The sequence below is a fragment of the Castor canadensis genome, chromosome 4, assembly GCF_047511655.1.
Source record: "Castor canadensis chromosome 4, mCasCan1.hap1v2, whole genome shotgun sequence".
NCBI classification, from domain to species: Eukaryota; Metazoa; Chordata; class Mammalia; order Rodentia; family Castoridae; genus Castor; species Castor canadensis.
In genome coordinates this window covers 21734388-21758088 of record NC_133389.1, presented here as the reverse complement: position 1 = coordinate 21758088, position 23701 = coordinate 21734388, and the positions used below count along the sequence as shown (strand labels likewise).

Genomic DNA, 23701 nt, shown 5'->3' with positions numbered 1-23701 from the left:
AGTCATCAGTCCTAAGTATGTATTCCTTTCTAGGAAGCAGGAGAGATCATAAAGTTGTTAGATACAAGCAGAAAGTCACACTTTCAAGAGCACAGATCCAAGAAAGAAAGAAAAGAAGTGAGACTGAGACTCAGAGAAATGGAAGAGAAGAAAATGCAAAGGCACCTATCAAAGAGGGGATAATGTACTCTCTAGATACATTCTTTGATCTTGAACTTAATAGTATAAAAAGGAAAGTTGATAAAATTCTGTGGCTGATCATTAATAAAGGCTTAAAAGTCAAAAAGACTTGGCTTTTTAAATAATCATTCTGAGATATATTATCTACCGTCATGGTCAACCATTCCACCCAACTTGCAAATTAGGAAACACGAATCAGGGGAGGGTTAAGGATTTATGGTTCCAGTTGTTACTGGATGAGACCAGGGGTGGGGCTACATCCCAGTTCTTTTCACTCCAAACCCCAGGTCAAAAACGTTAGCCTTGACCTGAATATTCTACCAAATCACCTGCGGTCTAAAGGAATTTGGAGGTCAATTTTTCACATTAGTAAATGCTACGTCGTAATGCTAAGAAGAGTTATAAATCAACTCTAAGCTGAGCTTTGAAGCATCAAACTCAACTTGGGGTGCTTCTAACAGATGTCTTCATCTTCTGCTTACCCAGACAGTTGTTATGAATGCTGACTTTCCAATCTGTAGAGTTCTCAACAGGACTCATTGCCATGGTACACTGAAAATTATTACCCCATCTTCCCTTTCACAAAGCTGAAAAAAAGTATGAATTATCTTTTTTCTGTCAAAACATATGGCCCTAACTACTTTCAACTGAAAACAAAGGCATGAAATAATTACCAAATGTATGACTCTGTGGCACAGATTGAAATGGAAAAAAAAAAAAAAAAGTCTGCAAATTGTCAGCATCTCTGTCCAGTAAGCTGCTTGCCTATCTGTTGCTTATTCCAGTGCCCACTCTGCCCCCAGGCCCAGGGCAAACTTCTAGGTAAAATCAACTGGCAATATTCCCCTGACTGAACTTCAAGCAGAGCTGCTAGCTAGCACAAGGCCAGGTGCTTTAGTTCACTGTATGAAAAAAAAAAACAAATAAAAAGGCAGAATTATTGAAAATAATTCTGTTGGGAGATTTAAGATGCACAAGAAAAGCAAACAGAAAATGTATGACAGTGAGTAGTATTTTTTACAAACTCCGTGTACACAAGAAATGTAAGGGGAATTAATCCATGAAGACAGGGTTATTAAGATTTTTTTTCCTTGAAGGAGGTGAGGGATTAATTAAGAAGGGCAATAATATTTCAGATGTGAGACTATGCAATAGAAGAACAAGTGATCAACAATAATTAGCTCATATCTTCGGGCACACTTAAAATATAATTAAGTTGGCATTCTCTAATATTTAAATGTCAGGTATTTTTTCATTTGATCTAATTTTTCTTAATTTTAGAGATATATAGTTGAGAGAACTACTACTAGCTATCTTAAATATTTTTCTGGAATAAGGGAAGCATAAATAAATGTAAACAATAACAATTTCTTTACCAATAAAAATTGTAATCAAAATGCCCCTTTGATTTCTCTTCAAAAAAGTAAACTGAAAACTAAATTACTTTGTTCAATAATTTCAAATTTTTGAAACAGAAATGTAAAATCCAGATATTATTTAATATTAAGATAACGGAAACTTAAAAATTCTTAAGGTTGATGACATTAGCAAGAACATATTTCACCAAAAGAGAAGCAAAGGAATTTTACATGGGAAAAGGCTCAAACTGTCCTTTTTTCCTTCTTTGATAAATTCTCTAACTAGAACTTCGGACAAATATACACAAAGGTTAAAACAAGCAAGGTATATTTTCTTCTCTTTCTCCTGGTAGATAAACACCCATTGAAGCAGACAGTTCTTTGTTTGCATAATTAGAAACACTAGGTCCTCCATCTGGAATTTCTTAATCAATAGATAATATAGATAGAAATGGATGTGTACACATGAATATAGTATGTACATACATGTTTGTGTATATGGCAATATTAAAAGTAAAGGTTTACAAAATGCGGGGCTGGAGGGTGGAAGAGAACTGCTCAATGAGTAGGAAGTTTCCTTCTGGGGTCATGAAAATGTTTTGGAACTAGACAGATGTGGTAGGTGTTCAGCACTGTGTGACTGAACCAACTACGGCAACTACTTCAGAATTGTTCATTTCATAACTATGTAGGTTTTACTTCAATAAAAAAACCAAAAGAATACAAATTAGCAAGTCCATAACTTATGTGTTGCCCCTAGAAAAAATATTAATTAGGAGCTACCTATGGGGAGACTGTATTCCATCAGTAGAGCAGGGGGACGGACAGTAGGCCATGGTGTTTAAGCAGTAGGCATTTTCATCAAAGGACAATTTAGGAAAATAATGTAGCTATGATGGGGAGCAGAGGGTACTTTCCCTCTGAAATGAAAACTGCTCTGTCACCAAAGTCACTCATGATCTATTTGCTAGCAAACTCAATGCCCTTTATCTCACCAACCAACCAAACAACGTCCATTATCTTCATAGACCAATCAGCTATGGAAAGTGATCAGTAATGTGCTGTATGGAATAGGAGACCACCTTTCTAGATTTGGTTCTACAACTAATGAACTGTCCACAGGTTTGCCCTTTCTCTCAAGTTACGGGATCACTGGGAAAATGTGGATCATAACATATGCCACTAGAAGAGGATAATACGCTAAGAAAACACCTGGAAAAGCATGCTCTTTAGACCTTTTGTTTGCACAGTATGTCCATGACTCTGTTGATACTCAAGATGTTTTTTGATGGTGATGAGTCTCGTTTTCTTTAATAGAGAACTTCTTGGTATATCCATAAGCTATTTGGCTCTTTTCTCTAACAAGCACAAAGAGAAATGTGTACTAGTGGTGTAATGTCAAGAGGAATATGGACCAAATAACTTTCAGGAAGTCTTAATGGAATACATTTCATCTTCTAAGCTTTCCTAGCACTTTAAAGTTCGAATCTTTTATGGATTATGTAGGGCTTATCTCCTAGGGGCTCCTTATGGCAGAGGTTGTGGCTGAACACACTCCCCATATAATGTTGCTTCCACAGTAGGTAGCCAATAAAAAAAATCATTAAACAAACAAGGGAAACAACCAAAATAAGAAAGAACCAATTACTTACAAAGTGTATGTGGCAGATCTCTAATTTTGAGGAACCTTACAGAGGAATCTTTCCTGTGCCTCTCTTCAGAAAAACTGTTCTCTGAATCACAAATGGCTTCCTTAGGGCATTGCACATGAGGATGAACCTCTGGACTTACACCAGGAAGATGTCAAATGGAGATCACACAGGTGTGAAAGACATTATGTTGTAATTCACTGAATGTGCAATATTTCTCAAAGAGCTCATTCACGCAGGGTTTACAAATATAGGTTTTGCTCCATTTTTGATTCCTATAACTTGGTATCTATGTCCAGATATTTAAGATAACTGCTGCATGAAAGTATGACAAACTCCTAGTTGGTCTAAGATTTTAATTCTCATCCCCTTCCAAATTCAGAAACTAAAACAGAAGCCACTGACAAATTAAGACCGCATAGCACCTTTGTTGGCGTCTCCTTCTGTTTCCATTTAATGGGACTCAGAACCAGGTTGCTGGGTTAAAGAGGCACCACACAGAACACAAACTTCCAACTGCACTCACCACTTGATAAGACTTCTCCCTTTTCCTCTGCCCAACTATCCTCCTATGCCTGCACGGATCTATTTCACTGCTTTTCCTCTGGTGGGCCTATGAGACTCATTTTGCCCTCTCTACATGTTCTACCTTGCTTGCTGTCTTCTGCTTTACACATATGGCCTATATTCCAACATAAATTTCAGTCCTCTTGAGGTAGGTCTCATTCTTTCAGCCATCACTTCCTATGTCTGGTAAATAAGATGCCCAATGCCTATGTCCCAGTGATGAATATGTTGGCAACAATGATGGAAAACTCATTTTACAATGCCTGTTCGCCACTTCTCTACCTTCCTTCCACACACTACTTTAATGAAACTGCTCAAGAGCTCCAGGACCTGCAGTCAAATGCCACTTTTATCTCGCAGCAACATCTGACACTGTGGACTATTTCCTCCTTCTAGTAGGATCCGCTTTCCTTGGCTTGGGTGATTCTAAATTTTCCTGGACCTCCTATCTCTCAGGACCTTTAAATTCAATTACCTTTTGGGCATGTCCTCATTACATTCATGATAAAATCTAGACTCCTTAATAGGGCACACAAGGCACTCTTTGATCTGGTCACTGTTTTATCTTTTCTGTCTCATCATTTACTGTCACCCTTTTGTGCCATGGGCTCCAGCCACCCTGGACTACTTTGGGGTCACTGGATAAGCTATGCTCTACCTTTACTGCAATTACTATCATTGCATTTACTAGTTTAATTCCCATTCATCCTTACACATCCCTATCTCCAAGGCCAAATGTAGGACAGGTGCCCTTTGTCTCTCTTCAACAGCCTGAGTTGTCTGATCGATGCATTATCAAACTACATTATAATTATCTGTTTACTTGAGCATCTCACATCTGCTGTGTTCAGTCACATTCTATTCTAGCACTTGGCTCATAGTAAGCATGTAATAAATATTACCTGAATGACTTAACTATCCTGTCAAACTTCTAGTCATCATCAGAGTGAAGGACTTAGGAAAAAATGCATTAAAAAGAATATATTTTTTTTCCTTAAGCAACCAAAATAACTCCTCCCTAAATAGCAGAGATGAAATCTACTGCCTCTCTCTAACTTCAAACTGATAATCTCAGGCGACGGTGCTAGTCCAAAGAACAGACATAGGATTTCATCCAAGAGCATGTCAGTGACTTACAGTCAGTGGAAGAAGCCTGTAGCTCTGGTTATTTTTGTTCCCTAAATTCCTTGTGTTATGCTTCTGTACTTAAAGCCAGATGCTGAGGAACACGATATCAAGGAGAGAGGATACTAGGGTTCTAAGGACTGTGCAATTGTCCCAGGATTTAGAATCCCTAATGTTAGCTCAGTAGAGTGCAGTGTGGGAGAAAGAACAAAAGCTTCCGCTGCTTGTATGTCCTCAGCACTCAGGAGTCAAAGAGAACAGAGAGCATGATCTCTCTTGGCAGTGTGTAACTGGGCTTCTATGACAGTACGGCCAAGCAAGAATATCGTTCATCTCCATCCTGTGTCTACCTGCAGTGGTTTTGGGCTTTAATTTAATCAACGGTATTGAATTTGGGGACAGTTTATTAATAATGATGCTTTGCTTCTGCTATGTGCCAATCACACCAAAGAAGAGACTGTTCCTAAGGTGAAATGATCAGTGGTATTTTCTAAAATAGTCTGACGTGAACCAACTGGGTGAGAAAATGCGAAGATTTGCATTTCCTCGAAATATGATGCTATTTTTGAGCTTCTAATTGAAAAAAACTTTAAACTGCAAGTAATTACGTGTGTGTGTGGGGGGGGGGTGAAGCACACCAAAGGTGGCTCGTATTTAGGCACATGGTAAACTGATTTGCCATTGAACTAGGAAGCTAATATTAGGACTGGGTGAGCCAAAGCTATGCTTTGTGTTTGTTCAATGTCTCAGATTATTTTTCAAATGTCCTGGACTCAGCAAAACCCAAAACACATTTTCTCAGCACTTCTCTCTTTTTCAACCCATATGTATTTCAAGTGAAATTTAATTCATATGTTTCTGATTTATTTACATGCAAGTCATCAGAATGTTGTTTTGTATGAGCTATTTGATGTCCTAGAAGCCTGTTCAGCCTTCCCTTTGAGGTTTTTTCCCCTTAGGATCAGGAAGCCATGATTTGCAAATAGAAAAAAGGGGGGAAAAGCTCATCAGAGTCCCTCAATATTTCTTCCTCAAAGTTCAAATTTTGTTCAAAAGTTAGATTGCATGAAGGCTGAGTATAATTCTAAGGTTGGCAGACCTATATTTTCCTGCTCGTAATTGACACTGCCCTTCTTGAAGTTAGTAATGTCTTCCTTGTGAACATAAAAGTGCATATTTGCCATGTATGGATAACAAGAACAGAGCCTATGGAGAGGTGGTGAGCTCTTCAAAGATGAAGTGAATGTGCTCAGTAACATGCTATGTGGGAAAGGGTTCTTGGCCTCTGGAGAGAAAGGAAAGAAATTAGTGCCTCTCCCAGAGAGCCATGCGAAAATGAGCATGAGTTTTCATTCCACTAGGAATTTCTCAGGCATTCTCTTACTCAACTTATAAAAGGAACTCTCTGACTCAAGTGTGGTCTGATGGCTGTTTGCATACATTTTTTAAAAATCTGTAACATAACTATAAATATTTTTGCACTTGTTGATAACTATAAACTTAAAGAAAAACCACAAGTAATTTTTATTTTAGGGCTGTCAAGGATAGTTTGAGGATGCCTATATTCAGCCATTGTCAAAGCAGTTTTCTTTTTTGTTTAATAAGGATGAAGGCAACACACACGTGAAAAGACTTCTCATCTTTTAGCATCCTTGATGTCTCCATAAATTTGATCATTTCTAAAGATACAATGGAACGATATTTTAGAAGACTAAATCCCATTTTAAGAGTAGTTTTTTTTTGAAGGAATTGCTCATAAAACAGATAACCTCCTCAGCAAACTTTCCTAAATTTCAATCTGAAAATCAAATTAATATTGGGCAAAATGCATAGGTGATATCTAAAGCTACACTGTGCCTCCGTAGTGAGTCACTACAAATATATGCCCATATTTCCCATCAGACTCTGGGTGGGGAGGTGATGAGCAATGCTGGTTAATCTGGGCCAGCACTGAAAGATTCCTACCTACAATACTTTTCAAGGTTGAGATAGCTCTGTTTCCTAAAACCCTTTTCCATTTTCCCATTTCAAAACCAGAATGTTGATAGGGATGAGAAGATTCAGAAAGTCTTCTCAAATCAAATATCCCTCCAGCACAGCTGTTGTTAAGTGACCCAACATGTTCCAAGACAGGCTAACACATATACAAGTTCTTTTTGCAGTAATGAACCACTGATACCATACTATAAATTTCAGGAAAGCAGTATTTTTTTTTTAAAAAAATCACCAAATTGGGCTTCTCAAAACGACACTTTTCCAAAGCAGCTAACAGTGGTATGAGCAGCAAGCAGAAATGTGAAGCCTTTATAAATGTATATGCATTAAATGCCAGCTAAATACTTTAGCAGTAATTATTAAAAACCTGTAGAAAATGGCAAGGTTGCTCTGAGTTCAAACATATCCTAGAGGAACCTTGCAGGAAGATTATGAATGGCATTTTTTTTCACCATTATCAAAATTATTAGGAAAAAAAAAAAAACCACAACCATTTACCAAACTAGGGATAAGACTTGGGCAAAGGAAAGAAGTAGCCTTATGTAAATATCCTAAAATGTAGTCAGTAACCATTGTAAAAATATGGTCTGGTTTCTTAAGAGAGTCTAACACACAGACATCTCCCTACACGTGAAGGTTTTGATTTTTTTACTGCCTTTTAACAAAGATCAGTTCTAATATGGAAATGTGAAGAAGAAATGTGTTCAGTATTTGAAAGGGTTTATCATCTGGCCTGAAGAATTCATAGTTTGTCATCTCCCATCTCATGGGGCGCTGGGGCGGGGGGCTGCAGCACACGACAACATGTTTTTTTGTGTGTGGCTTTTTTGAGGGAGGTCCTAGTTTGCTGGTTTTCAGTTTAAAAGGAGGAGGATATTAATAGCAATATTTACTCACAAGATAACACATTATCTCTTCAAACTTTATAAACTTCCAATTGTTATTATTTTGAAATGCAATAGTTAAAGTGAAAAAAATTACATCCTGATGGGTAACCCATCTGTAGAACAGATTAGAAGACTTGTGAATGTGAAAGCATTATAGAAAAATGTTACTGAGAAAGAAAAAAAATTCATGGGTAACATGAAACATGTCTATAATGTTCTTTTCTCCTCCATGCCTCTCGGTTCCCCAATACCAGACCTTCCCTTGGCATATCACAGATGCGATCCCTGCTGAGCTGTGGTAATGAGGAGTTTCTTCCTGGGTACCCCCTACCACTGCAAACTGAGTAAGTGGGAAGGCAGTGTGCACGGGAGATGGGCCTCCAACATCTCTCTTCTGCAGGCAAATGCTCAGAGACACACTCTGCATTTGCTTTGTCATCTTACGGGCTGACATGTACTGAAAGACAGAACCCCAAAGAACTCCTACACAGCATCCTCCTGGCCCTATGTAGCATACGTTCAAATTCCAAGAGGTGAATTTTTAAATGACACACACACACACACTCACACGTTAGTCTCCATAGCTATTTTTCAGCGTCACTTGAATGTTTAACAACCTGAACTAATAGCCATTTAAAAACATGTCCTGAGCTTCTGGGGGGGACTCAACCCCCCCTCCAATTTGTTTTTTAACTTTAGTGCATAGCTTTCAGTACATCTTAAGGGACTGACCTGCCCTGGGATTCTAACAGGCAAGTGGACAATTTTTTTGGTTTGTTTTAATTGAGGGTCCTTAACGTGGGCCACATGTTTCTGGTGGTGACTTGGATCTGCAGAAGCAGGGGCAGGGAATGAGAAGTGGTTGGGAGGTGAAGAGGGGGACCGGGGTGGGGGGGGAGCAGGATGATGAAAAGACCAGTTCCACAAGCGAAGCACATTAGCAACCCAGGGTGGAAAGGGCCGGAAGGAAAACCCACCCACCTCACCCCTGCGCTCATTCTATCAACCTGCAATTGCCACAATCAAAACCATATGTCGGTTCTTCCAGATCTTTCTCACAGGACAAACATTCAAAGGGCCTCAGGCCTGGAGTTGCCATCAAATGGTAATTGATACCATATGAGCCACAAAATAAAAAAGCACATGCAAACAGCAACCTCTCTCACTGCACCCCCACCTACCCACCCCTTTCTTGGCCCCTTGAGAGGGATGAAATTGCAGGTCTTGCCGGGCTGCTAAGTGCACTGTGCACCATGAAAAACAAGTGTACACGGCTCCAGTAACCACCTGTAAATCTGAGAGAAAGGAGGGCCCACTAGCCAAGAGCTTGGCCCAGAGAACAGGCAAAGGCGAAAGGTCACTCTGGGTTAATACAAGGTCATCGATCATGGGGAAAATGAGCACAGGTGTGAAGCAGATCACAGGCCTGGAGCAGGGAATGACCCTCCCCCTGGTCCCTTGGTACATCCGGCCAGAGAAAGCTCATTCCTACTAAGCCACATCTGTCTTCCTCTCCTCCCACCAGTGAGATAGTTGGAAAGTGGAAACCACTCCCCAATTACAAGGCAATTAGAAGAAAAGTGACCCCAATCCCGTATCTGCTGCTCTCCCTGTCTGACGCTCTTTTTGCATCCCATTGTTCTCATAGAAGGGAAAAAAGAAAAAAGTCAAGCAAACCCTTCGAGCTGGAGGTCCTGGCGGTTGCTGGCTGGATGTAATACAGTAGGTAAAACCCGTCTCTTATTTCCACCGCCACTGACAGAACTGCAAGTAGCATGCGACTCTCGCCTCGGCATGTATATATTTTCTTATTAACTCGATCGGGCAGAAATTTGCAGAGATTTGTTTGGATTTGGAAGTCACAACAGAATGTCAGTTCTACAAACCAAGGCTTATTCTGTGGTGAAATGCACAGCTCTGGACCAAACCGTTCACCACACACAGCTATTTGTTCCAATCCCTCTAGCAGCCGCTTCTGAGCAAACAAGTGACTTAACTTAAACACACGCAATGGGTCTATGTTTTCCTCCTTCGGCCGATCCCATTATATGTGATATTTTCGTCTTATAGATCTTATGAGGTTTAAATCGTTTCCAGATGGGACTAGGGAGTACAGAGCCCTGTAAGCACTCTAAGTTATAAAAGGACCAACTAAATACTCAAAACAGAAGAGGATGACAATCATGTTGTTCTCCTGCCAGCGGGAACCTTCCTAAGCTAGTAACACTGGCAACTCTACCAAGGGGAACAGACCAACTCTTTTTCCTCCCCCCCAATTCTCAAGGACTGGCTGGTTTCTCCTCATTTAGGTCAGATCTATTTATATCTTTTCTAAGTAAACCAGATCCCAAAAAAAGATGATTTAAGCTGAATTTACAATTCAATACATTTCAGTGGCAAGAAAGAAACCATGGATGCAACCCAAAGATAAATTCCATTGTCCCGCAGCAGGAAAATTAATATGGCCTGGTAATTCCATACATTTGCCTTGATCACCAGCAGCTCTGTCCTCCTCTAAGTGTGGCCACAGAAGACCTGAATAAGACCTGCAGCCTACAGGCAATCCAGGAACATTTGTAATGACAGCCAGCACCAAGCCAAGAGAGAAGGAAGTGAATAAATGAACGGAGTAGAGTAACAGGGGCAGCGAATTAAAACGAAAGTCTAGGGAGTGGCAGGGAAGAAGAGATAGGGCAAAGTCAAGGCAGCACAGTGCAGCTTAAGAGGCATCAAGCCAGGCAGGCTGGGAAGACCATGTTGGGGAGACTCTGACCTTACCTCTGCTCTCCCTTCGTGGTCCAGGCAACATAACCCTGTATCTGAGCATCTGCATTGTTTAAATTTCATCCTGTGGTGTTGTTTGCTGATTGGTCAGACATGGCTGGCAGCATCAGAACTGCAATCTGACAGACAAGGAGCAAGCAGGACCACAGCCCAGAATTCATAATGGGAGGCAGAGAGGCGACCTCATGCTGGATATATGCAACTCAGACCTGCAGATGTCTGCTGCAAGGCCTGGGGCTGGCCTGGGGGTGGGAGGGCCTAGTGAGGCTAGGAGGAGGGCATGAAGGAGGGGAGGTGGGACAAGCCCAGCCACCCAAATGACCAAGCACCAGGCGTCCCCCTGGCTCCAGCTGCATCTGGACTACGTTTGGTAGCTTCTCTCTTACCACTCCCAGTTCTTGTTACCTCCTGGGATCCCTCCTGGGAGAGGAGGCTCCTCTCTGCCAATCCCTTTTTACAGAGACAAAGTGATAAGAGTTTCCAGGTTGGAACACTGCACCGTTTTCTTTCAGGTATTTATTTCTGAAAACTTCTGATATTGTCCTGAGGGTACAGAAACTATCAAAGAGACTCTGGTTTGCAAAAGCATCCCATCCAGACTTTTGCTGTGGAAGGGAATGCCTCCAATGTAATAGAATTCTGTAACTCTGACTATTAACAATAAAGCAAAAAGTAAAGGAAAACACAAAAAGTTTGAAGGTGTTTGAAAATGGCAAGTGAAACTGCCATAGAAATAATGGACTAGGCAGAAAAGAAAGAAAAGCTTCAAAGTGGGAGAGGAAAGGAATAAATACCACTGAGTTACAGGGTATGTCTTGATTTTGATACAAGTGTCTATTTCTTTGTAGGCCAGCATTGCTGGCTGGCCACAGGTCACTTTCTCTTATACTCTTTCCTCTGCCTATCTAAGTTCATTCCTCTACACACACACACACACACACACACACACACACACACACACACACAGAGTCTGCAGCCAACAGGTGTAACTGAGTTTACCTACTATAAATATAGGTTCACTTCTAAGAATTTGTATGTAGGGTTCTCATCATCAATTAAAGATAAATTTTAAATCTATTTGAATGCCTGCTTTCATGTTCCTACTACCCAGACTCATCACTGCACAACCCTGGGGAGGAAAGTTAGTTGAATTTAAAGCAGATTTACCCCAATGTTCAGCAAAATAAAATGCTTGCCAATTTCTCCATTCTCAGCATTTTCTGTTTGTTTAATTTGGGGGAAAGGTATAAATAGATTCACTAATTAAAGAAGAAGAAAAGATGTAAGATGAAGTGAGGATAACAGAGCAATAAAAAGAGATGGATAAAAGTAGCAGGAAATCAAGGATAAAGTAAAAGTCCAAAAGACCAGATTATTAAAGCCAACAAGTTAAGTGGGCAGATAAAAGGAGTAAGATGCTTTGGCTGAAGGGAAGGTTACCACAACATAAAAATCAAGATTCAATAAAAATTAATCCTTGAAAAACATCATCACTGATCTAACATCAATTTGGAATACTGAAATGGCAGAGAAGGATAAAATAAAACCATCTGCTTAAAATAAAATAAAAACTCCACCATGATCTCCAATCCCCCTAAAAGAAAAGAAAATCTCATTTCCCCCCTTCATTGTTAGTTACACAGGCCATTTTAAAAATAAAGTCAGAAAGCTGCACCACTGAAATCTGAAGAGACACAGGAAAGGAAGGGTATTGGCATAAAGGAAATGTATGCGAAGTGGAGGGCAAGAAAGTAGTCAGAGAAGTAATTTTAAGTCAAACTTGAGGGTCTGTAGGACCAGAGGAAGTTGTGGGCAGGAGAGGATCCCAGGGAGGAAGAAGTGGCCAGACAGTCTGCAATTCATTCAGTGAAAAAGATAGTGTGAAAGAAACATACAAGGCAAGCATACAGAAACGACTGAGCAACAGAAAACATAACTGAGAATACAGGAATGTGATGGGAAGTAAAAAGCACAACATAGTGTAATTGAAAGGAAATGAAATTTGGAAAAGCAGCATGTGATGTGTCAGAAACAGAAAGACAGTTTCTCAGGATTTATGGAATTATAAATTGTGCTGAAGGTATGCTGTCTCAAAACCATGACAGACTGAAAAGACCATAAGAAAATAAGCTCATGTATTTTTGAACTCACTTTCTAACTTAAAAAAAATCTGGAACTTCCAGTAACACTTGAAGTATAGTTTCCCTTAAAGGAGTATTTGGGCAAACACACTGCCCAAGACCACAGGAACTCTAATAGTCCTTGTTCAAAATGCTGAAACTATCCCAGAATCCACGGACAAGACAATGTAAGAGTCTGTCAAGGACTATTCCTATTCCTAGGATAGACCTGAGGTCTTGAAACGCCTTTCAAACTTGTGGCTGTTTTTAACTCAGGAGAAGATCAAGTTGGTTTTGGTGATAAACTAATAATTGTATATTTGGTGGAAAAATCTACAGCTTTCTCAAGCAGCAAAGGAAGCAGGGTGACAGCAATTTCAGGTGCTGGGCCACAATAAAAACAATGAGGAAAGAAAATGTTTGCTTTTTCTGTCAACTGAGATGTCAGTACCCATTAATAAATCTATCTGCTAAATCTACTCTTATTCATGTGGGACATCACCAATTTAAAGTAAAATAAATTATCTTTAATTAAATGGAATTGTCGTCTTCCTCCTGCTATCATCCCCAATTATTCTACCTAATCAGCCCTTTAGGGAGAAGGCAAGATAGAATGCTGAAAGGCACACTGACTATAAACAATTTCTCTTTCTGTCATGGGATAGAATTTTTAATTTTAATTATAGTTTATAACTAGAATTTTTGAAAATAAGTAGTGAAAAGAATAAAAATCTTGTCATTTATACTAGAGGAAAATGTGTACCATTTCCAAAATTCCCTTTTCCTCTAAAAATTTCTGAAGTCAGAAGAAGTCATTTAGGGACCAAGTAAATTACCTATTTTGACCTAATCTATTACTTTTATTTCCAGTATGAAAGTGCCAGTTTTAATTAATATTCTAAAGTACAGAGGACTAACTGAATATCGGCTATGGTATTTTTAGGTTGCTAAGCTTTCAAAAATTGGGGCTATGGAATGGCATCAATTTATGTTTACACAAGAACAACATATATGTTCTAAATATTGAGACTGGTCAGAGGATAACAGGAAGATGCTGATCTACTTACAGTTATTTTGTGACTTTCTCTGTCCTATTTCCCAGCCCGACACCTCCCTCTTTTCATATTTTTTTTTTTTTGGTAACCACATCTAAATTCTAGCAGAACCACTATATACTTTAACCAAGTATTGTATATACAAAGTATGCTATTTTCAGTCTAGTAATGTAATAATGCTCTCCAAAAGAAAGGACAAAATCAACAAGTAAATAAAGTAGTATCTCCCTCCCAATCCAAAGATACAAGGACAAAACATGTATTCCAGAGCAGTAAGAATAATTTAGGGGCAACTGGCCCATCCCTCTAACGGTATCTCTTCCCCACTCCTGCCATTGTCAACACCCAGGTTGATCTGTGCATGTGTCATTTTTATTATAACCATGGGCTTTTGGAGGGAGACGAGAGAGCTTTAACCTTCTTGGTAACAACCAGAACAATCACTGAAATCAGGAGATTGATTATTAATTATTTACAGATAAATATATCTTCTGTCTAAAATAAATGAGTAGGGAGGGGTACTGACTGCTTTCTGACTATTTAGTGTTACTTTTAAAAATGTATTTTTTCAGGGTGTAGTACTGTTTTCACTTAGCGTGCCTTTGAATTGCCGCCTACAGAAGTAAAAAAAGAAACCACAGCTATACAAGCCTGCTGACTTTCTTATAAAAGAACCAGTTTTAAACTTGTTTATACTACTGATTCCAAATGAATTCAAGATGGTGGCTAGTTAAAGAAAGAGAGCCCATGCCAGGGAGTTTGATCAAAGAACTTCAATTCAGCAATGTTCAGTTTTAATTGACCACTAATTAAGCTACATTAGTCCAAGAAAGGTCTGTATCACTTTGAGTAATAAAGAAAAGAATTAATTTAACCCTGTGTCAGTCAGCTTTAGTAAATTCATCTGAAAGCAACTTCTCAAACGGCAGGCATGAAAGAGGTGTCTAGTGTTAAATGCCAAAAGTGGTCTACAGAATTCAGAGACGACCAGGGATTCAGTTTTCAAGTGCATTTGTCACTTCGCTAGTGATGTCACCTTGCAGGTATAATTATCTTCATTACAGATACAAAGATGTCAGCTTCACTCCCTGGGTTGCAAAGGGTTGCTTTAAAATTGGATTCAAAACATGGCATCCTACCAGCCAGTTTTAACTTTCCTGTATTCTCGACAAAAATAGAGTGGATTTGCAAAATCATGAGAAATTTCAAAGGCTTGGAACTCTCCTTCTGGGAAAAGTGAGCTAAGGGGTGTGCATGTGGGGGATGGGGGGAGGGACAACTGCAATAACAGCACTAAAAAAGCTCATTATAATTAGGAACCACAAGCTATGACAACCATGACAGAAGCATTTGAGGTGTATGTGTTAAAGTGGTACATTTCTGAAAATTCATTTGCAAAAATTTTAACTTTCTCATACGTTGTCCAGCAAAAAAAAAAAAAAAAAATTGCTCACAATTCTGATTAAAAAGATTTAGAAGGAAGAACAAGAAAACATAGAGCAGATAAAACAACCCCACTTTAAGATTTAACACCAAAATGTAAGATTTAACAATATACAACTCAGTGTTCATGGCTACTATAAGTCCTTCATGTTAACTCAGAGGTGACTGCCCTATGTATGGTCTTATGATGTCATAAAAGTAAAATATGTTTAAATTTTTAAAAAATACACCCAAATGTCAATGTTACGCAGGACTCCATTTTATATTAATTAACGCCATCCTCGATGCCGGCATGAATAGCACTGATTCTTATAGCATTGAACACCATAAGGGTCACATACTCCTTGTGGCCTCAACACACATTATATTTTGTTTTAACGACTTTTGGCAACCAACTACTGTATTTTCTACAATAGGATTTTAATGAATAACCTTTTCTATCATTCTGCCAGTGCTCATTAAAATGCACTTGTTTGTGAAATGCAATAGCTAGCTATATGAAACCAAAATATTAATGCAAATTGGCATTTCTAAGTTTAAAGTGGTATTTGCATAACAGGAACTGAACATGGTACAAGCTGAAAGAGTGCACAGAACACAAACGCCTCTTAACACCATAATTATTACTTAGAGAAACCATGGCTTTCATATACCATCAGACGCCTAAGGAGAAAGCACCTGCCAGTGTGTGCCACTATCGGCTCCTAGGGCTCCCAATGCCCCATCTGCACCAACTGGAGGATGGGAAAAGTTCTGCAGCCATCTCCTCTATTCAACTAGGGTAGGTACAAGGCACAAATACACATTCCCTATGCTGAATGACATCCTAAGACTAGACCATCCCCAGCCATCTATACTTATCACAGAGAAATAATTAATCGAATTTTGAGTGCAGGTATGTATGGGAAGTGGTCCTTGGTGCCAACATTAACTAAGCAGATTTCCCAACTCAGTAATGCAGGAAATGAAAAGACACTATGTATGTATGTATGTCTGTATTTTAGTGAATTACAAATCATGTCCTATTTGAGTAGAAGAAACCCTGAGAAACATGACATTAAAAAGTTTTAATACTTACTAGTTCATTAAACAAGTACTGTTTGAGCATCACTACCTATATAATGTTTAATCAGAAAATACAATCTTTAATGAGAAAATAAATGATAAAACTTTGTTCTCTAAATGTTTATGAGCTTGTTGGGAAGATATGACATAATTTTATCAATAATTTTTATCAAAGGCTGGATAGGGACTAAGAAATTTAATGACAAGACAGACTTTTTCATTTATTCTAAAGAAATATTTCTACTATGTGAGTAAATACATATTATTTAGTTTTTAATAAAATATTACTTTTTGGTAGAATAGCCAAAACAGATATAGGGGCTCTCCCAATTCTGTGCAGGCTGGATCTATGGGCATTGTACTCAAGGGTTTTGCCTGTGTGTGGAGGCGTAAGCATGTATGGTAGATGTGTCTCTTTTTTTTTTTTTTTTTGGCTGCATAAACATTTCTTGGTCGTCTACAATATGCTAACTGGTATGCACGGAGGTTTTACGACAAGGAGGATCCTCTCCTGGTGAATCTCACTGGTTGATGAAGAGGAAGGAGATTCAGAGTCCCCCATTTGTGCTGGCAGGCAAGGAGCTGTATCTTTGCAAAAATTTGTCTAAATCAAGCTTAAAATTTAAATTAAAAAGAGACAAACACAATTGAGATAAGCATACACTAAAATGGTATAAGGTAGCATTAAAATGCCAATTCTTTCCTCAGATATTTACTTGCTATAAAGGTAAGAAAAATGCAAAATTATCACATTGAACTATATGGCAAAAGGAAATCTAGTTCTGTCATGAGCCATGCAATCCTGAGCAAGTCATTTAATCCCTAAGTGCTCCCATGTCCCAGACCAGAATTTTCCTAGAGAACTTTCTATAATGATGCAAAGGTTCTCTAGCTGTGCTACCCAATACAGGGGCCACTAGCCCCATGTGACAACTGAGCATTTGAAATACAGCTGGTGTAACTGAGGAAGTGAATTTTATTTAATTAATTTACATTTAAATGGCAATAGTCAGATGTGGCTGGTGGCTAACCTCACTGGAGAAAGCAGGCTTAGCCTGTGAAATGGGATCACACTGGAAGCACCAGTCTAACTGGGTACAGTAAGAATTAAATAGAAGGTGTTTGAGAAAACATCAGAAGGAACTGAGGCTTAAAAATGCACGTTATTGAATATTAATTAATACTACAATAAAAGATTTACTATAAGCTTTAAACCATTTTCCTAATCATTAAAGATAATGCACAAAAGATGGATTTTATATCCTACAAATACCATATCTAAATGTTAATAAGAAAGCTTACCGAAGCATATACTAAAATCAATGGGTAAGCAAGTTATTGTTTTAAATTATCCAGAGTATTATATGGAAACTTCTGGAATATAAGAAATACTTTTGAGTCCAACACAGATAATCAATAAATGATTTATCAAAATTGAAAACAAGTCCAATGCTCCCTAAAAGAACGTTCTCTTAAAATAAATTTACAACTTAAAAAAATGGCCATCTTCCATAAACAAAAATACTCAAATAAAAGAAATTATCATCAAAAGTGGCAATCTATATTACTTGCCCGGCACACATACAAAAAAGTAAGTTTTCTTTGCAGTTGCTCATTATGTGTACAGAAAATGCTGTACAATAAAATGTGAAAAGCAAACCAAAGTAGCGTCCATGTAGGGCAAACTCACAAGATAGCTAAAAGAAACCTCCAGGCACCAGTGTGATTTCACTATAGCTGTGTGGCACAAGGGTATACAGGGAGTCAGGAACAGTAAGCTCTGAGTAAGAATCTGAGTGTTCTTATGGAACGGAACTGAAATTCCATTAGCCAATGGTCCGAGCAGTAAGCACAGGTGTATCTGCACCAAAGACATGCAACAAACTACTGCTGCCATTCGTGTGCAGGGCTCCCTCTTCACTCTGATCAAATCTTGGGGAACCATGGATAGCCAGGGGAGGAAACTGAAGAGTGGCACAATCTCCTGTTAAGACTTGGCAACTCTCCAAAACTTGGCATCTAAGAAGTAGGTGTGCTTCTGGGTTCTAAAAGTTGGCAGGTATAAGACTGCCACCAGAGCCTCCACAGTGTGCTAAGGAAGGCAACTGAGGTCTCGAAATCACTTTCCAAATCACTGCCAGGAATCATCCAGCGTTGAGCGAAGGCACAGCAGTGGTAGGAAGAAAGGTCCCCAGTTGTCGGTAGGGAAAGAAGTTGAATTATCAGAAAAACTGAAGAGTGTTTTCAATGTTTGCTTTAATCTTTACTTGATACAGACAATATATTCAACGATGATGCAAACCACGTCCTTAATGCCTCCAAATACTTAAAAACAATTATTATTTAGTTTTGCTGTGCTAATTCCTTTTTTCCCTCTTTATGTCCTTTAAGAAACTAAAAACTTAATACACTCCTTTTAAGATAATTCAAATAAACCACCCATTACAATGATACAGTTCACAATATTTTAAATGGTAAGATGTAACTATGTATTTAGGGTAAAGATTCAACATATCTAACAGCTGCTTTGAAGCCCTTCCAGTTGGTTCACAGATAATGCTCTGTATTTACAACACTGCAAATAAAACATCACATTTGCTTGGTAAATATTGGAAATACCTGGACAATACTATAGAATAGTATAACAACATTTTAAAAAAAATAAGAAAAAACATGGAAAGGAAGGGAACCTGTAAGTGGCTCACAAGGACAAGAATTTGTCTCCAAGGTCTGGATATTTCCTTGTAAAGCAGGACTCTCAATGTATAGGGCTATCCTATACATTACAGGAGGTTAGCAGCTCCCCAGGCCTCTAGAGCCACATGCCAGTAGCAAGTCCCCTCCCTATCCCACAGTTGAGACTATCAAAATTGTTTCCAGATATTGCCATATGTCCCCTGGGGGGCACCACTGCTCTAGAGATCTATGTTTATAATCATTCTGTCAGCAGCAAATCACCCACTTTGATTTTCTTAGGTCTTCACATAAACAATGGTCATCTCTACGAGTATCTTTCTTCAGCTAAACAGGAAGATAGCCATTGACACCTATGGTCACTTAATGTGTGATATATTGACCTCAAATTGTGCTCAAGAGTTCCAGGCTGTGTCTTTGAAACAGGTAACCCATGTTCACTCTAGAGCGTTCAGAACTGTCTCTACAGTAATTTTTGATTATGGGCGGAAAGTGTTTGCTATTTTCAACTAACATGTTTTGACCTATATGCAATAATCAAGGTAATACACTGCATATAAACTGCTGATAAATAAACATGTTTGAGTAATAAATAATTGGCATTATTTATTACCACCTAGTTATATAATCTATCCATCTATCCACCCACCCACCTGTACTTTCTCTGATCCAGTCATACATTTATCATCATAAAACCTGTCATACTCTCAATTCTGGTAAGAGTTACACAGGTAAAAAGCCTAGGACCAGCCAAAGAGTTTAATCTACATAGCTCCCTATTGGCAATGCACCTGTGAAAGCACTATCATCCATAAATAATTCCACATCAGGCCAGCTGTATGTTTTATACACTACATCATCTACTTCAAAATTCAGCACTGTCGCCGTATCTAAATGTGCCTAAGCTTTGAGAGACTGGCTGTATAGTTAGGTAGGAAATCTACTGTCAGATGGAGATTGACCATCTGACCTCAGAGGGCAAAAATCTAAACAGAACAAGCAAACCCAAGAATCACTATTTAATTTTGAAACAGGTTCTGTGGATCTGCAAAGTGAACATTAAAAATGGATTAAAGATTCCCAAAACAAGTGCTAGCCTAAAACTACTGAGGCATCATTTGTTTCTCCTTTTTCATGTTTTTCTTTTTTTGTCATCTAAAACTGATGGAGGAAAAGAGCCATAAAACCAAAACTTCCTCCATCAGGAACAATTTAGTGTGGTTTTGCATTTCTCAGTGTCATGTCTGAAAGATAACACAGCTTCTATAGTTTAGAGGTTAGGATCTCATGATGATTCGTGTAAGTCATCTTTCTCAGGGTTAATTAAGTGAACTGAATCCTAAAAGGTTTTATTAGCAAAACTGACACTGCAAAGTTGTGCCAAGATCATCTGCTATTACATAAATCCTTTAAAAGGTAAATACATCTAGCAATCAGGCACCTATTTCTAAGCAGTTTTAGCTATTCCCTGGAAGCACCCAAGAGCTCTGCTTCACTCTGCAGCCTCTGGGAAGTAGGATTATCAGATTCACATCAACATATCTAATTTTACAGTTACCTTATTTAAGTTTTTAATACAGCACAGGTCTTTTTCTCAGGTGTTAATAGAAAAATCAATTTTAAGTCACAACAGCTGTGATCATTTTAAATATCACAGCTGTCATGAGTCGAAAATAACCAATTTGAGCATACAAGTTCCTGCTGCAAATGTAACAAAATGAAAATATGATGGAATTTTATCTTTTACTCCCTTTGAAAGTGGATGTCTAATACAAAGGGAGAGTAATAACTTATTTGCTTTAAAATAAAATCAGGGCTCCCACTTCTTTGCTGACCTAGCCAACAGACTGCTTAAAAGAACAGAGGGGAGCATGATGTTTAAGATGCACTCCTATGGCAACTGGGGAACATGTTTAATTATGGAAATAGCATTAACTCCGGAAGGACTAAGCTAAATAGTTGATATCAAAATTGAGAGTTCACTTATGTAAACATTTTGCTATGAAGACAGAGAGAGATTAAGTGGGATCCATGCTACACATTAAGTGTTATTAAACTTTGGGAATTTCAGTTATTACACAGGAAAAAAGTCTAAACTAAAACGAGTAATACTGATTAGTATCTTCCAGGAAATATGGGCATTTTATCCATATCTTTGTTTGTTCAAACAAGCTATTTTCTCCTCTCTCAATCCAAATCTAGTATCATTATATTTCATGGAATAAAATGACATTCTTAAAGAACCTTTAAAAAAAGACACAAAAATCCCACTGTCTGCCCAGAGTTTAAATTGGTTTGTATGAACTGTGTTGTGGACAATGAACACCCAAGTAATTCTAGAATTCTATTAACAAACCTTGTCACCTAAGCTACAGGGAGAAGTAGAATTCAAATGTTTGAAAAATGATATTCCACAACTGAGAGGAGGAAATAAAGGAAAAAGCACAATTTTCAACCAAAGTCTAGGCAATATTACGAAACTTATCTTTTAGAAATTTTTCTCAATGTCACCTAAACTCCTGGTCAAAATACAACCCAGGAAATAAAAATCTAAAGAAGTTTCATCCCAGATCTTCAATCCTACTTCTCCCTCCCTTACTTTTCCTTATAGATTCACAGGATGAAGATGAAAAGTTGCCGATAATCTGTAACTAAAGAACTATGAAAAGGCTGACATCCCCCATTCTGCTTAGGGAGGTTGACTGCATCAGGTACTGGAAAGCCCTACCGTCCCCTATTATTTGCATATTAATTTCAAAGCTACATGAAAAACATTGTAGTCTTTTAATCACATCAACACACAAAAAGGCACTACAAAGTGAAACCACACTTGTTAAACATTTATCCCAACCCCCACATCACACAAAGGAAGCCTAAGAAAAACAGCATCCACCCTGCTCAGCCTCCTCTTCTGAATTGTAATAGCAGGTGCAGAAATAATAACGTAGTGGCCAATCAATTTTTTCCTCTGATTTGTCAGTTTAGCTTAATAATGCCATTAGGAATGTAAACATTTCTGCAATTTATATTTAAAAGTCAATAAAATAATGGGGTACAGAATTTATCCTTTTTAATTTTTAAGTAATACATTTGATTATTTTAATCACGTCAGTACTTAACTGGATGGGGTTTAAATATGCATGTAACATCAATTTAATTTGTTTTATTCGTTAGTAAATCTATTGAGTAATTCAGCATTACCCCCCCCCCACCTTTTTAAAGCACAATTCTAGGGAAAAGGGAGTCAGGAACACTTTTATATTTTGTTCCCTTCTTAAGATGGGATTCCAGTGCCTTCCAAATGTCTTTCATTATGAGCATTTTAAGATGGTAACCAAAAGGTGAGAATTCGGGGCACTCACTAGATGGCAGACAATAAAAACGAGTGTTTCCATACTGTGGATAAACTTTATTGGGCTACAGTAATAGGACTGTGGTTGGTAAACGCATCAACTATTTTTAAGATGGTGTGAGAGTTTTTCCCAACACAGCAATTCACACTTGAACAGGATCATTATTGGTGTAGTCATTCAGTACTCTATAATTCTCACCCTTAGGTTTGTGGAGGTGAAAAAGTCAAGTCAAATGTTAGCCTCCACTGTTAACATCCCCTATTCATTTTCAGGTCAGCTACAATGGAAGCAGCTGGAATCCAACTTTCCCTACTCCATCCCACCATCCCACCAATTACCTCAAAGTGCCCTTTCTCGAGATGAGTGTAATTTGGTCTCTAAGCAAGCACAGCGCTAGGTCCCCGGAGGATGCCAGCCAAATCCTGCATTTTTTCGGTGGAGCCTGAAATGAGACCCTCCTCCACATGACCCACACCTCTGACTTCTCAGTTGTTTTAAACTCACTCTTTATCCCAACTGAGGGACAGGGACTGAGTTTAAAGCAGTATTAGAGCTGTAGTGTCCCTATGACTCAGTTTGGAATAAAGCGCCCGATATCTTTAAGAAATGAAGAATTTGATAAAACCAGGAAAGAAATGAAAGTAACTTGGAATTTCAAGACAAAAATGTCAGAAATGGGAACTTTAACATTCCAATCAGTTGTGACATAAATACACCTGCAAATAAAAGGTTGCAGGGTGGAAACGAAGTCCTGGACCTTCAACATTTCAAAGAAGAAAGCCCCTCACCAAGTCCAAGCGGAGTAATGCACAATTCTCAAACCGTTTTCAATCTGCAAGCAGTAAACGGAACCTTAAGAACTGCTCTTCACAGGAAAGCATTTGTTTTGCTTTAAAAATGTAGTAATATGTATACGGTCTACCTAAAATGATACAATAATGTAGCAAATGGATTATTATAGATTTTTAAATGCTAAAAAAGTATGCGAGGGAAGTTTCTTGAAAATTCCATGTATAACTTTTTAGCAGATTAATCACTCTTCCAAGTACAATTATTTTATAAAAGTATCTCTTTCAGTTTTATCACTATTCATTTGTTTTTCCTAGTATACAGATAACTGCTTTTCTGCTTTTCCCCCCTTTTAAGACTATGTTGATTTCCTGAACACATTATAAATATTTTATTAATACACAGTTTTGGTTTCAAATGATCAATAATTTTTATCACATACAATTTCACTCTGAGTCACCTCAGAGTTGGAAGTGTTGAAGGCTAATAAATAATGAAAAATCTAATTAGATATATAAAAATTTCAGAAAACAATCCAAAATCACTTTCAAATTATATTGACTATGAACAAATGAGCTTTTTTTGTAAGTGTGGCAACAGGCAATACTGGAGGGGAAAAAAACCAGCCCAATCACCT

General features: G+C 38.2%; 1 protein-coding gene across 24 annotated transcripts in view; it reads right to left on the bottom strand.

Moving 5' to 3' along the window:
• The window catches only part of Tcf4 (transcription factor 4), a 331562-nt gene that overhangs the window by 63215 nt on the left and 244646 nt on the right, over window positions 1-23701 (bottom strand). The window contains exon 1 of one of the 24 annotated variants that reach the window (XM_074069781.1): window positions 10540-10694. The exons of 22 other annotated variants lie outside the window; for them this stretch is intronic. In XM_074069781.1, the coding sequence (XP_073925882.1) occupies window positions 10540-10608 (69 nt within the window). In that variant the 5' untranslated portion in view covers window positions 10609-10694. Of the gene's footprint in view, window positions 1-10539; window positions 10695-23701 lie in introns of those variants that run through there. One more of the 24 variants, XM_074069778.1, reaches the window with a different exon arrangement.